Below are 13,076 nucleotides of genomic sequence, written 5' to 3'. Positions count from 1 at the left end.
TCATCAGATAATAGTTAAACGTTTTAACTATAATCTCATTTAAAATTATATATTAAATTTGAATGAGTTTAGACATTTAGTCCTTATATTTTAATAGACTAACATACCGATACTTACATATTTCTGAGCTGTGCCACATTTCTAGAGTATCAAGGTTTTTGGGATCAAGACCCTATCAATTATTATTATCATCATTTTAACATAAAAGTGATTGTTCTTAAAGTGTACTTGGTATTGCGGCAACTGTTGTGTTTTCATATATGTACATGCCTTATGAATTGTAATTGGAAAAATTGTAAATTTATTGTTAACAATGAAATAGTTTTTGAAATTGTAAAACTTTACATAACAAAATAAAACAATCAATGAATTGATTAAGCATATACTTCTGAAAAGATTTACAAATATGGTAACGAAATTAGTATAGAGGCAAGAACAAAAGCATAAAGTAAATTAATTAACTTGGACAAATGTTTCGTCGTCAACAATCTTGAAGATATTCTCGCGAAAGTTTAAAAGGCTCTTTTTAAAGTGATTACTACTTTCGTTATGTAATTTGGCCATTACGGGACGAATATTTTTAACTTTAGCCGTCTCCGCCAGGTCAGTGAAATAATTAATCTAAAAATATAGGAATTAATATATAGATAGGAACACACATAATCAAATTGCATCATTTTACCTGATCAACTCCAAGCATGTGAGCCTGTCTTTTTCTGTAGCCTTTTTCCCAGAGAGTCTGCATGCTTTTTGCCGTTTCCAATCTCATATCTTCAGTAGATGGCAATTCGTTCTTGCCAGTGAAATAGCTTAGGACGAATCGAGCTTGCAAGTCCATCATTTGGGCGGCGCACACATAAAATGGCAATCCAATGAGGGCCATTGAAGGATACTTTGCATTTAGGCATTGTTTGTAAAGGACCTGGACACAATTGTCTTCAACAAATATTCCAGAGTTGACAGTTAAGAAGGGGAAAGCATATTTATAGCCAGTGCAGAAAAATATTGTGTCAAATTCTTCATATGATCCATCGACAAAAAAGCCTCCAGCTTCATCCAACTCTCTTACATCTGGTTTTTGGCTAACATTTTCAAAAAACTTTGTATTTTCAATAGCCTCTAAATGATGACTAAGAAATACTCTTTTTGCTGCTTTCGATATAATATTGGACAAGTCTAAACCGCTTGGCCCTGCACCAATAACTAAGACAGTCTTATCTAAAAGAAAAAATAAATTGGCATTATGTTCATACAAAAAGTGTGTTACTTTCTACCTTTAAATCGTCCATTATGTCTGAAGTCATGGCTATGCAAATATTCTCCCTGAAATAGGTGACCGTTCTTAAGTTGAACATAATTTGGCGTATGATAGTGACCGTTTGCCACCATTACATAATCAAAATATTGGCATTCCATTTGATTAGTTACAACATTTTTAACCAGCACCTATAATTAAAAAAAGTTTTATTTAAATTTATTAGCTTTCTGAGTTTAAACTGTATTCAATAACTTTTTAAACTACTTTAAGCTACATTTAATAAATTTAAGTATTCGAAAATTAATGTAATTCTTTTTTAAATCAAATTACCTGCCATTTTTTACGTTTTTTCAAGACTCGAATAACATAGGAATTGAATCGAACATGATTTCTTAATTCAAAATGATCTGCAAACTGGTTTAAAAAATCAAGAATTTCCTCTGATTTTATATAGGACTTTTCGTTCTCGCCAATTTCATAGTCCGGAAACCCCATAATTTCCTTGGGCAGATTGGTGCTGAAAAAAAGTAATTATTAAAAAGTTATAAAATAAAGCTGAATGTTAATAAGCAAAAAATTAACAAAATATAATACAACAATACATTATAATAAGTTCTGTATAAAATGGGCTAAAAGGCCGGGTACATTTTAAGGACCCCGTCTCATAAATGAACGAAAATTGGTTACATTAGTCCTAAAAGTGTCGTCGACCAAGATTAGAAACACTTTTAAGCCTTAAATTTTTTTTGTTTTGCCAAACAGTGGCTGATAACAGAAACAATAAGTGGAATGTTTGTCGTTGATAATAGAAATAATTATTTGAACTTAAGTGAATCACGGTAGATTTGATAGTGTTGGCAGGCCAAGGGGGTGACTATTTTGGAGATTACAGAATAGTCCTTCAAATATACTTACCGCAAGTTGGTATACATGCTGCTATGTATATCGATGCCATTAACGCTTCCTGTCTTCTCATTGTACACCCAAGTTCCTCCAATTTTGTCCGACAGTTCAAAGATAGTTGGATTCAAACCATGTTGTTTGGCGTGTCGCGCAGAGCTAAGTCCTGCGGTTCCGGCACCGATAATACATACACTCATTACTGATTAGTTTAACTAGAATTCCAGTTACTAGGAACGATCTGAAGCCCTCGGAGTTCTGGGCCAAAATGTTTTTTAGAATAGAAAACCTGAAATCAATTGAACGTGCTAAATGGCATCACTTAATTCTTGTTAATAAATACCTATTATTTGTGGTGTATATTCGACTTTTCAAACGTTTGTTACTTATATATTCTAATGTAAATTTAGATCATAATATATAAATGCATCACATTTGCAAGACTTTTTATCAAAAATTATTGACCCAAAATCCAGTTTTTAAGACTAAAAGGTACATTTAGTTCTCTCAAATCTATGGATTCTTTATATAATTTTAATTAGGTCGACTTTCAAGTGCGGAACTTTTTCATCAGATAAGAGATTGTCAAGTTTTGTGTTTTGCCCCTAGATTTCAATCCCGATTGCAATGATTTTTGTTTATTTTAGTTTATACATGTACATTATTTTGGGATGAACCAAATTCGGAGAACATCTGGTCCTTATCAGTTATGGTATGTATATTTAGCATTATTGTGAAATTCATAAAGCCTTATCAATTATAATAAATTCAACATAATTGCGGTCAAAAACTCTTTGAGATAGCAGATACCTTAAGATCAAAAATAATAATTCAATAGTGAATTAAGCAATAATAAATTTTAATGTCTACGAAAAAGGGTTAGAGGTATAGAGTTATATAAGGAAAACTCTTTATATAAAATGTGTCCTCCACCTGGAAATACAAAAAGCAGATGAAAAAGGTGATTTAAACAATTTGAACGTTCAGTGTGGAAAACACAAATGAGAACACTCTGTCTGCTAAACTCCCAAAACTTTGCCTACTTTTGGGGAAAACATTGTGAGATCAAGTTATTCAATATTATATTTTTAATCTGCAGTTTTCCGCATCTGCTGTTCAATATATTGGTAATCGTTAAGAGTTAGTTTAACTTATGACAAAAATATTTAAAACAAATTTGCCGCCACACTGAAGAAGGGCTGCTGAAAAAGGTGGAAGCGAGGGAAACTTATCGACGTCTTGGTCGGACTCTGGTTCAGCTCTAACTGTTAATTTACAGCACCACCGTTTGCTCTCTGCTAACAGTCTCCAAGTGGATCACTACATTCACTTTTTTCTTGCATAATAAATAAATCAATTCGTTTTCAAAGTTCATTAAATAAAGGTCGTCTTTTTCTTGAAGTTGCTTCGTCATGCAGTGTCCGTTTTTAAATCGTTTTACCACTTCTTATTTACGCAATTACGCGGAGGTATTGTGTCAACAATATAGCCAGTTTTGCCCAGTTGTTACTGCAGCTGTTGGGTCTGGGGCTGGGGCTGGGGCTGAGAAAAAACTTTCTCTTATTGCCTCATCAAGGTATTCCTCGACTGAGAATCAAAATCGTCGCCTGGTGCATGATGTAAGACGGAATCATGGTAATGCAATCGCCCCAACCCCAATTCAGGATCGGGTTGTAAACCCAGATGTGGATGAGAATACATTCCACTACGAGAAGTTCTTCAATGAGCAAATTTTGAAGAAGAAAAAGGATCATTCGTATCGAGTTTTTAAACGAGTTAATAGATTGGCTGGCGATGGTCTATTTCCCCATGCTCTGGAGTACTCTACGCAATCGGAAAGACCAATCACGGTTTGGTGTTCCAATGACTACTTGGGAATGTCGGCGCATCCAAGTGTAAAGCAAGCTGTGCGTGATGCATTGGACATGCATGGCTCTGGGGCGGGCGGCACCCGTAATATTTCTGGAAACTCATTACATCATGAGCGTCTGGAGCAGAAGCTGGCTGAGCTTCATCAGAAAGAGTCAGCTCTTTTGTTTACCTCGTGTTTTGTGGCAAACGATTCCACGTTGTTTACATTGGCCAAGCTACTGCCAGGATGTGAAATATTCTCGGACGCCGGTAATCATGCTTCAATGATCCAAGGAATTCGGAATAGTGGCGTTCCAAAGCATATCTTCCGGCACAACGATGGTGACCATTTGCGGGAACTGCTCAAGCAAGTGGACAAGGCAACACCCAAGATTGTGGCCTTTGAGACGGTTCATTCCATGACAGGAGCAATTTGTCCACTCGAGGAATTGCTTGATGTTGCGCACGAATACGGTGCCTACACATTCATCGACGAAGTCCATGCCGTTGGACTGTATGGAGATCACGGTGCTGGCGTTGGTGAACGCGATGGTGTATTACACAAAATGGACATTATATCGGGAACCTTGGGCAAAGCATACGGTAACATAGGTGGCTATGTAGCTGGCACATCCCAACTAATTGACATGATACGTTCGTATGCTGCTGGATTCATTTTCACCACCTCATTGCCACCCACTGTGCTATGTGGAGCATTGGAGGCTGTTAGCATATTGGCATCGGAGGAAGGTCAACAGTTGCGTAGCCTACATCAACGGAATGTGTCCTACTTAAAGAACTTGCTAAAAAGAGAAGGTAATTCAATGTCACAGTTTTATGTAATCCAAGACAAAAAAAACCCCCCGAGTAAAAGGTCATTCGTGACTGAATGTTTATTTATAATTGTTCTTGCAAGGCCATTACGCAATTCATTCAATTAGCATTGCAACAATTAATTAAATGAAAGTTGAGATATATTGAAAAATTGCGTGTGAAACTCGAAATTAAAAAGATATGTACATACAAGATGGTTAAAAAAAAAAAAATGCCCACGTGGAAAAAGAAACCAAAAAAAGACAAAACACGAAAATAAACGAGGTCATTTCGATTCGTTTGAAAGCTCTTTTCACACCATTATCTCATTTGTCTGTTATATTTTTATCTATGCTAAATAATCTATGTACATTTTTTTATTGTTATAGGTTTTCCTGTGGAAGATACTCCTAGCCACATTATTCCAATTAAAATCGGTGATCCCCTAAAATGCACACAAATCTCAAATATACTAATGGAACAGTATGGCCATTATCTCCAATCGATTAACTATCCAACTGTCGCACGTGGCCAGGAAAAACTTCGATTGGCTCCGACTCCATTTCATTCCTTCGAAATGATGAACGAATTGGTTACCGATTTGAAAAAGGTGTGGCAGACGGTGAACCTTTCCACGAAAGTTCCACTTACACCGAATGGCTGCATATTCTGTCACAGTGAGAACTGTCCAGACATGGAATGTGCTATTCCCAACTGCCCGCGTTTGGAAATAACTGTGGCTGCTTAGGAAACGCTGGCACAGCATTTTTAACTAACATACATTGCCTACAATTTGTTATGGTTATGGACAAATAAATAACGGTATCGGTGTTCTTATATTATACTATATATGCTTTAATAATTTCATAACAAAATATGCGAATAAATTGTTTACTATGCTTCATAAAATGAATATGTATATTCAGATTCTTGTTCTTCATTCTTAAAGTTTGCGACAAAACAAAACAAGAGAAACATACTCAGGAAACATTGCAGATTACACAATTTTATGATAAAGACAATCATCCAAAATTATAAACAATCACGCTGACTAGAAGCACAGAGAAGCCAAATGGTCAGTGTTTGTGCTGATAAAGAAAAGTTACTAAAACGTTTAAAATGCCCTTGACTTTGAGATTACAGAATTGATGTGTACAATCATAAATTTATTGGGGTTTTTGTTTTGTAAAAATGCTAGTTTAATAGTTGAAGCTTATATACAATGATTCTGCCAAAGAAATCTGTGGTTGACTCAAAAACAAATTTAATCTTATGACATATTAAGTCTTGAAGTTTAAAATATTGAGAAGAATTAATGTCTTCGGGGTAAAATGCGTCCTGGTGCACTACATTCCCATCCTGGGAGTATATAGTAATATTTGACTTTTGGCCAGCAAATCCTCCTTGAAATTGTATGCAAAAGCCATTAATTGTTTGTGGTTCATCTAATGTTAAGCAAATCCACTGAGAAGAGCCCTAGTAAAAGTAAAGATTGTAAAGATTGTTTTACAAGACTAGATACAAATTATTCATTTGCAAAAATTTAGAAAGCTTTAGCCATTAATGGTATGAAAGATTATTGTTAAGTTTATCGGTCGGGTAACAAAATTCATCTCTCAGCTTGTTCGCCTTGAGTTGCCAAAAATAATTGCTCATTAAAATTTCAATCACAGTTTGTTTTTAACGAGCTTATTGCATTTTATGGGTTTATATTTATTGCTTCTCGTATTCCTATATAGTATTGTAATGTGGAACATACCTCATCAGAACTCCACGAGGTATCTTCATTGTCATCGAACATGTACTGTTTGCCATATTGTTTAACATCTTTATTTAGCACTGAGCTTACTCTGTAGTACAATAGCAAAATGAGATGAAATTTCAGTCAATAAATAAACCCTCACCTGCAGCTATAATTGGTATTTCTTAAAACATTCATTTTAACGTGTTGTCAACATAAATCATATGTTACACACCCAGTAAGCATTTGTAATGCATTTGCAAATTGCAAAGCACCCGTCCCTGGTTTCATCTTTAAATCAGCTGTTACTAAACCAATATTCTTCGGAGAGAAAAAAAAAACGTAAAACCACACTAATTTTTCAAGAAAACATATGTCCTTTGTTGAACAATTTCTAATTTGCAAAAAAAACGTAAACTTATAGGATCCAGTTGGAGATCTCTTGCTTATGCCCAAGAAGAACAAAGCATTTCAATACAAACCACTGGTGTCAGAGGTTTTCCGGTTATCGCAAAAATGATAAAGGCTATTTTGGTGTTTAATAATCATGGAAAGCCGCGATTATCAAAGTTTTACCAATACTTTGTAAGAATTTCTCATCTTATAAACATCCATTACAATATAAATGTCAAATTTATTTGTTTTAGGATGAAAGTCTGCAGCAACAAATCATTAAGGAGACATTCCAACTTGTTTCGAAACGTGACGATAATGTTTGCAACTTTCTGGAGGGTGGCAGGTGAGCGACACTTTTATTGTTGCAATATTTACTATTTCTTAACTTGTATATTCACTTTTAGTTTAATTGGTGGCTCTGATTACAAATTAATATACCGCCATTATGCCACATTATATTTTGTGTTTTGTGTGGACTCGTCTGAAAGTGAACTGGGCATTCTCGACTTGATACAAGTGTTTGTCGAAACGTTGGATAAATGCTTTGAGAATGTTTGTGAATTGGATTTGATATTTCACGCCGATGCCGTTCATCATATTCTCTCAGAGTTGGTTATGGGCGGAATGGTGTTACAAACTAATATGAACGATATAATGGCACGCATTGAAGAGCAGAATAAGCTGGTCAAGCAAGAAGCTGGCATATCAGCTGCCCCAGCACGGGCCGTTAGTGCCGTGAAAAGTATGAACATTCCACAACAAATTAAAGATATAAAACTACCTGACCTACCACAGGCAATAAAGGACTTAAAGTTCTGACAAAATTATCATGATTACTCTGTTAGACACACAGATTTAGACTAATCTCTTTTGAGTTGCGTTTCACATCGATAGCCTTTCGTAAAGTCCAAATATGGCTGCCAACAATTATTCCACAACTGGTAGTTGTAAAGAACAAATCTAAGTTAATCATCTTACTTTTGAAATTAGTTTTGTTAATCTCATTTTGCTGTTTATGCAACTAAATAAATACTTATAACAACATTTATTAATATTCTATTTATAAAAAATTACAACTACAATATGAAGGCAACAACTAGCGTATATGTATAACGTACATGCCTTTAAAATAAGGACCAAACTTAATTACTAATTAGACAATTAGTCTAATCCAATCTAAAATCTGTCGGACATTAGCCGAACTAAGATAAGAAGGGAGTGAAAAATACGGCCCAGCCGTAATTACAAAATTTTTTGAATTATATTAACATTCGGAAAAGTTAACCTTATGCATTTGCAACTGGATAGAGTTGGTCATCCTCTTCGCCAACTTCAAGTATTATTTGCATAATTCGGCGTTTAAGTTTTTTTCGTGAAAGTGGAGAGTTTAAGTTGCGAAATTCATTAGCTATAAGTTCACCAAACGCATCCCACTGATCCCGGCCAGCTGCTCCAGCTTGGATGGGTTTGGAAATGGGCTCCATTTTATTTGTGTTTTGTAGCAAATTTGTGTCGGTTATCGATGTAGAAGTGGGCAGGGATGTAGCTACAGAATTATTTGTTAATACAGATGGCGATGCCTTCGGAGGCTCTAAACTGTGGGTGTCGATGTCATCTGCACAAATTATTTGTTCAATACTCTCAAATTCACTTTTTGCAACTGATCCAGTAGTTTCATTGTCTCCCGTTGCTTCAGTATAGGTACACTCCAATTTGTTAATCAGTTTCTGGAAAACAATTTGGGGTAAGTTTTTAACTACAACAAAATTTAACAAAATTTGGCTATACCTTGCATTGTGCTTGGCCAGCTTGGAAACCAGGCCGGGGTTCAATCACAGTACGTAGAAACTTTAGAGTTTCAAAGTGTTCCCAACGACATGTCTTCTCCTGACTAGGTCCAGATCCAGATTCCTCTAAGCGACGCTCCAACTTTTTTAATTCGGAGTTGAACTGATTCCGTAGGTTGTGCACTTTTTTGGCATAAGTAAGTTTCGTTATTCCCAGGGATCGGCATATGTGCTCAATGGCTCTATTCCGGCAGTCCTTGTTCTTGTACAACTCCGAATAATGATTCCATAAACAATCCGACGATCGGTAGAGTTCAATTAGTTTATAAATCTTTTCTCGCGTCCATATGGTGGGTTTACGTTTCTCTCTCTGGCGAGAGCCAATCTCCGACATTTTGCTGGCAGCAGGAGTAATGTCTTTCTTATGGATTCTATTCGACGGGCGGCGCTCCGTCATCCAACTTCATTTAATATCAAACTTTCCACTTGTAAATAAAATCTAATGCCGACGCTTCCTTGCCTTGCACTTTTGGTGTTTATTTGTTTATGTCAATGACAAGCAGTGTTGGGCAATGTTAGTATTTGTCAGCAATCGCCAATCGATTTCAGTATTAAACAACAAAGCAATGTATTATCGATAAACTCAGGTCATATCGATATTTTTCGATATTTGCAGATGTCGTCTTAGTGATGGTGAAAGCACGATATCCAAAACCAGACGCAACTTTTTATCACCACTAGTCGCCTACTTACTATTATAAATAAAGGAATTAAAACATAATATTGGTGGAAATATGTGTATATTTTTGTCAAATCGGTTGAAAAATGTGTGAGCCATATGCAGTCTATTAACACGTAATTTGTCTGGCTATGGGACAGGGACCAATTTTTTGACAAATGAATGCGGCCGACGCCCACGCCCACGCCCACTATCTGCAGAATTTCCTTTATACGAATTTTTGAATAACTCGGTAAATTAGTTTGTGCTTGAAATCGAACAGTCAGTCATACAGTCATTTATATGAATGACGTTTACCGTAAACTTGCTGAATTTGGATATCAATACGGATACGCAACGCAAGCGTAATGTCACAAGTAATACCAATTCCAATTCCAAACACGCCCACACCCCACATGCTGACGACATCAACGTTAACGCCTATAGATTCCACGACGAAACAACCACCACAAACAGCAGCGGCAACATTTTCGACTCTAGGCGGCGGCGGTGGTGGGGCTATACAAAACGAACAGGCGCCAGATGTCATTCTGAGGGCCTCAACAATTTTTGGCGATATGAAGCACAAACAGGATATGTCGGTGGAGGCGCCGCCCCCGCCATTGGATCTCGAAAATGTAAATGCACATAGTAGAGTTGGTACCACTGAGAACAACAACGAGGATGGCCTTCAATTCGTTGACAATAGCAATAGCAACTCAAACTCTAAGATACGCATTATGCCCACCATTAAATTGCTGGCCACTCCTCATGCGGTCGACCCGAAGCGCAAATTCGTTTGTCCTTACGACAATTGTACAAAAAGCTATGGAAAAAGTTCTCACCTGCGCTCTCATCTAACCTGGCACACAGGTATTAAGCCTTTCGTTTGCAGTGAACCCAAATGCGGTAAGGGTTTTACTCGCTCCGACGAACTCAACCGGCACCTGCGCACCCATACAGGTGAAAAGCCGTTTGAGTGCATACAATGCACCAAAAAGTTCTCCCGCAGTGATCATCTAACGAAACATCTGGCGACGCATGACCGGCAACTAAAGACCACTGCCAGCACACCAAAACGATCAGCGCCACATAGTTCCAAGATGAAATCCATTAAGAATTTAACGGAACCATCGGATGCGGATTCGGGGTTCCATTTCATGGCTGTGCTAAGTGGCGGCGGTGTTGGTGATGCGGGCGATGACGATAGCCCGAATCAGCATCCTCAATCCCATCAGCTGCATGCTCAGCAGCATCAACCTGCAGATCTAGGATTCGATCACAAACCACTGAAAATCAAATTGGAACGGCCCGAGCACAGCGATAAATATCAAATAGTGGCAGCACCACCATTGCCAACTGATCTTCAGATGACTCCATGCTACAGTGCCAAGCCGGAAGTAAAATATGAGCCTGCCGACGAAATTGTACATACACTATCTCAACTACCGCCACAGGATGGACCCAGCACCTATGGCATGCCTCAGTTTGTCCAAGATCGGGATCGCCCCTTTCGATGTCAGCAATGTGAGAAAAGATTTAAACGTCAGGATGATCTTAATCGACATATACGAACGCACACAGGTGAAAAGCCCTATGCCTGTCCGCAGTGCTGTAGGAGATTCGTTCGCAGCGATCACTTGAAGAAACATCAGCAGACGCATTTAAAAATACGATAGATTCGGAATTATCAATTAAGTTAAAGCAGCCAGTATCCAGTGGCGACATCATCCCCCCATCCCAATTACTATTAGTTAAATCGGCCGTGTGTTGGGTTACGAACACAGTACAATAAAAAAAACAAAAATAAAAATAAATTGGAAAATTAAGGGTACTCAATTGATTGATTCATTGAATTTAACAAATTACTTTTTTCTATAATCCTTTTATGTCACATTTAAGATAAAAAGAATCTTTAATTTGTTTTTTTGTTTTTTAATTCAAAACGAAATGTGCGACTTAATTTGCACTTCTTGTAATATTCGGCGGCACATAAAAGGTGTCCACTGCCTTGGGCTTCTTTTTCTTGCCAAACCAGCGTTTTGGATAATAGATTTTCTTCTTAAATATCTGTATATCGATATCATCTTTGTTCTCATAAAACCAAAGTGCTTGTCGCTTTGCATCTAGCTGATCCAGTGTATTTTGAATGTTTTTCACACGGTCATACAGATCACGAGTGGCTATTTGTTTCTTAACAGCAAGATCGAAGTTCTTGACCCATTCCTGATAGGTTTCTGTATATTCAGACAAGAGTTTTGGTTCTAAATTCTTAACGCTTTGTTTCACTTGAGCGTCTAGAAGCTTGTCGATTGGGTTTTCGTTTGATGAACCAATAGTTTGCTCCAGAAGTTGAAGAAAGTCTTCCGCCTGATTCACTTTCAAACTATTGACTAGTGTCTGACACAATTGAAGAATTTCCTTGTGAAAAACGCCGCGATGTTGCTGTAGAAACTTGGTACCATTAGCCAATTGGCCAGACAAGACAAAACCCAATAAGGCAATATTTTGTCCCAGTTCATTTGAATTCTCCTTAAATGTAGCACATTTTGTCAAGGCTCTTCCGAGTAAAATTTCCTCTGTATCTTTTGTATCTTCAGGAAGGTTTCGTATAAATTTAACTCGAACTTTTTCCTACAAAAAAACCAGAAATTTATTAACTAGTTTATTAGAATTTCAATAAAATTTGATACTCACCACTTCAGGCTTTGCAACTTTGTTGTCCTGTGCCTCAGTCGGAGTCAATGGCTCTGGTTTGTAGTCCTTCACCCATGTGTAGAAGGATTGGATGCAAAGGGATTGAAGTAGTTCGCTGTTGCATAAGCCTCGTTCAACTAAAAGCGCTGAGACCTGTGCCGCCTCGAGTGCGTGGCCGTTGTGTAAAAAGTAGTCAATTAAATAGGACCCAGAGAAATTGTCGACAAACAGGCCATATTGCGTGGGATTACGAAGGATACTGATTGCCTCTTGTGGACTGGCAGAGGACTCCAGTAGTTGCTTCACTAGAGCACCAGCAAAAAGGGGAACAGCTGTACACTCTTTTTGTTGTCTGTTATTGAGAGATAGCACTTGTTTAGTTAAAAAGTATTATTAAGTAATTTTAAGTTTTACCTAAGCTTCACCAGCTGATCCAGAAAGTCCGTTTGATGATCCGAGTCAACAAATATAGCTAAATTCTTCGTTGGATTGGATTCAGGAAACTTATTTGCCAAATTGTTGAATTCATTGGAAAAATATGAAATGCATCTTCTCCGAGGGAGTAACGACAAAATCCGAGACCTCAGCATTTTTAATTCAAGTTTATCTCAAAATTTATATAAACAAATGTGGGTGGCAAGTAAATGCAAGGGTAAGCAACGAAAAGCCTCTTTCAACGTGACCCGCGTCAAGGTATCAACGCAATAGGAACAATGAAACTGGAACATTGGGTTTTAATTTCCATGTAATAAGTAAAGAAAAGTGATAATAAATTAATAACTTCTATGTGCTATTATAATTTCTATTTTTATACTTAGAAAAATACTTAGAATATTTTTCGTTTCGTAATGAAAATTAATTATATTAAAATTGTCTAGACTTTGCGACGTTATCTTACACATATACATATGTATG

The 13,076-nt window shown here is 37.0% G+C and overlaps 7 protein-coding genes across 7 annotated transcripts; 3 read left to right on the top strand and 4 right to left on the bottom strand.

The window, feature by feature from the left end:
- Window positions 1–368: 368 nt before the first annotated feature.
- LOC6641083 (senecionine N-oxygenase) lies at window positions 369–2,403 on the bottom strand. Its single transcript, XM_002063738.3, has 5 exons — window positions 2,174–2,403; window positions 1,589–1,775; window positions 1,275–1,446; window positions 683–1,218; window positions 369–621 (listed from the first exon to the last, which is right to left on the bottom strand). Exons 1-5 carry the CDS (start codon window positions 2,356–2,358, stop codon window positions 454–456), a joined length of 1,248 nt encoding a protein of 415 aa, XP_002063774.1. The 5' UTR covers window positions 2,359–2,403; the 3' UTR covers window positions 369–453.
- A 1,053-nt stretch (window positions 2,404–3,456) lies between these two features.
- LOC6641040 (5-aminolevulinate synthase, erythroid-specific, mitochondrial) lies at window positions 3,457–5,735 on the top strand. Its single transcript, XM_002063737.4, has 2 exons — window positions 3,457–4,825; window positions 5,212–5,735. Exons 1-2 carry the CDS (start codon window positions 3,571–3,573, stop codon window positions 5,568–5,570), a joined length of 1,614 nt encoding a protein of 537 aa, XP_002063773.1. The 5' UTR covers window positions 3,457–3,570; the 3' UTR covers window positions 5,571–5,735.
- Window positions 5,736–5,967: 232 nt separating this feature from the next.
- LOC26530055 (nuclear receptor 2C2-associated protein) lies at window positions 5,968–6,819 on the bottom strand. Its single transcript, XM_023175035.2, has 3 exons — window positions 6,727–6,819; window positions 6,582–6,672; window positions 5,968–6,298 (listed from the first exon to the last, which is right to left on the bottom strand). The coding sequence occupies exons 1-3, from the start codon at window positions 6,759–6,761 to the stop codon at window positions 6,017–6,019; spliced, it is 408 nt and encodes a 135-aa protein (XP_023030803.2). The 5' UTR covers window positions 6,762–6,819; the 3' UTR covers window positions 5,968–6,016.
- A 66-nt stretch (window positions 6,820–6,885) lies between these two features.
- Window positions 6,886–8,003, top strand: LOC6641039 (AP-3 complex subunit sigma-2). The gene is made up of 3 exons (XM_002063736.4): window positions 6,886–7,148; window positions 7,211–7,302; window positions 7,364–8,003. Exons 1-3 carry the CDS (start codon window positions 7,080–7,082, stop codon window positions 7,776–7,778), a joined length of 576 nt encoding a protein of 191 aa, XP_002063772.1. The 5' UTR covers window positions 6,886–7,079; the 3' UTR covers window positions 7,779–8,003.
- Window positions 7,990–9,306, bottom strand: LOC6640987. Its single transcript, XM_002063735.4, has 2 exons — window positions 8,748–9,306; window positions 7,990–8,686 (listed from the first exon to the last, which is right to left on the bottom strand). The coding sequence occupies exons 1-2, from the start codon at window positions 9,201–9,203 to the stop codon at window positions 8,246–8,248; spliced, it is 897 nt and encodes a 298-aa protein (XP_002063771.2). The 5' UTR covers window positions 9,204–9,306; the 3' UTR covers window positions 7,990–8,245.
- Window positions 9,307–9,465: 159 nt separating this feature from the next.
- LOC6640986 (zinc finger protein 467) lies at window positions 9,466–11,293 on the top strand. The gene has a single exon (XM_002063734.4). The coding sequence runs from the start codon at window positions 9,833–9,835 to the stop codon at window positions 11,141–11,143; it is 1,311 nt and encodes a 436-aa protein (XP_002063770.1). The 5' UTR covers window positions 9,466–9,832; the 3' UTR covers window positions 11,144–11,293.
- LOC6640793 lies at window positions 11,278–12,844 on the bottom strand. The gene is made up of 3 exons (XM_002063733.4): window positions 12,576–12,844; window positions 12,162–12,513; window positions 11,278–12,098 (listed from the first exon to the last, which is right to left on the bottom strand). Exons 1-3 carry the CDS (start codon window positions 12,749–12,751, stop codon window positions 11,424–11,426), a joined length of 1,203 nt encoding a protein of 400 aa, XP_002063769.1. The 5' UTR covers window positions 12,752–12,844; the 3' UTR covers window positions 11,278–11,423.
- Between the last annotated feature and the right edge of the window lie 232 nt (window positions 12,845–13,076).

Source organism: Drosophila willistoni (genome assembly GCF_018902025.1).
Source record: "Drosophila willistoni isolate 14030-0811.24 chromosome 2L unlocalized genomic scaffold, UCI_dwil_1.1 Seg168, whole genome shotgun sequence".
In the NCBI taxonomy this organism is placed as follows: domain Eukaryota; kingdom Metazoa; phylum Arthropoda; class Insecta; order Diptera; family Drosophilidae; genus Drosophila; species Drosophila willistoni.
The sequence above is the reverse complement of the archived record's forward strand: the minus strand, read 5'-3'. Positions and strand labels throughout refer to the sequence as shown.

Bases quoted from the DNA above. Each gene is read 5' to 3' on its own strand.
- LOC6641083 (XM_002063738.3), bottom strand. From the start codon at position 2,358: ATGAGTGTATGTATTATCGGTGCCGGAACCGCAGGACTTAGCTCTGCG. The intron at 1,776-2,173 runs GTAAGTATATTT...ACTTTTTTTCAG, and splicing joins AGCATGTATACCAACTTGCG to CACCAATCTGCCCAAGGAAA. The intron at 622-682 runs GTAAAATGATGC...CTATATTTTTAG, and splicing joins ACATGCTTGGAGTTGATCAG to ATTAATTATTTCACTGACCT.
- LOC6641040 (XM_002063737.4), top strand. From the start codon at position 3,571: ATGCAGTGTCCGTTTTTAAATCGTTTTACCACTTCTTATTTACGCAAT. The intron at 4,826-5,211 runs GTAATTCAATGT...TTATTGTTATAG, and splicing joins GAACTTGCTAAAAAGAGAAG to GTTTTCCTGTGGAAGATACT.
- LOC26530055 (XM_023175035.2), bottom strand. From the start codon at position 6,761: ATGAATGTTTTAAGAAATACCAATTATAGCTGCAG. The intron at 6,673-6,726 runs GTGAGGGTTTAT...ATTGTACTACAG, and splicing joins AATACCAATTATAGCTGCAG to AGTAAGCTCAGTGCTAAATA. The intron at 6,299-6,581 runs GTATGTTCCACA...TACTTTTACTAG, and splicing joins CCTCGTGGAGTTCTGATGAG to GGCTCTTCTCAGTGGATTTG.
- LOC6641039 (XM_002063736.4), top strand. From the start codon at position 7,080: ATGATAAAGGCTATTTTGGTGTTTAATAATCATGGAAAGCCGCGATTA. The intron at 7,149-7,210 runs GTAAGAATTTCT...TATTTGTTTTAG, and splicing joins CAAAGTTTTACCAATACTTT to GATGAAAGTCTGCAGCAACA. The intron at 7,303-7,363 runs GTGAGCGACACT...ATTCACTTTTAG, and splicing joins AACTTTCTGGAGGGTGGCAG to TTTAATTGGTGGCTCTGATT.
- LOC6640987 (XM_002063735.4), bottom strand. From the start codon at position 9,203: ATGACGGAGCGCCGCCCGTCGAATAGAATCCATAAGAAAGACATTACT. The intron at 8,687-8,747 runs GTATAGCCAAAT...ATTGTTTTCCAG, and splicing joins CTGGCCAAGCACAATGCAAG to AAACTGATTAACAAATTGGA.
- LOC6640986 (XM_002063734.4), top strand. From the start codon at position 9,833: ATGTCACAAGTAATACCAATTCCAATTCCAAACACGCCCACACCCCAC.
- LOC6640793 (XM_002063733.4), bottom strand. From the start codon at position 12,751: ATGCTGAGGTCTCGGATTTTGTCGTTACTCCCTCGGAGAAGATGCATT. The intron at 12,514-12,575 runs GTAAAACTTAAA...TCTCAATAACAG, and splicing joins GATCAGCTGGTGAAGCTTAG to ACAACAAAAAGAGTGTACAG. The intron at 12,099-12,161 runs GTGAGTATCAAA...GTTTTTTTGTAG, and splicing joins AAGTTGCAAAGCCTGAAGTG to GAAAAAGTTCGAGTTAAATT.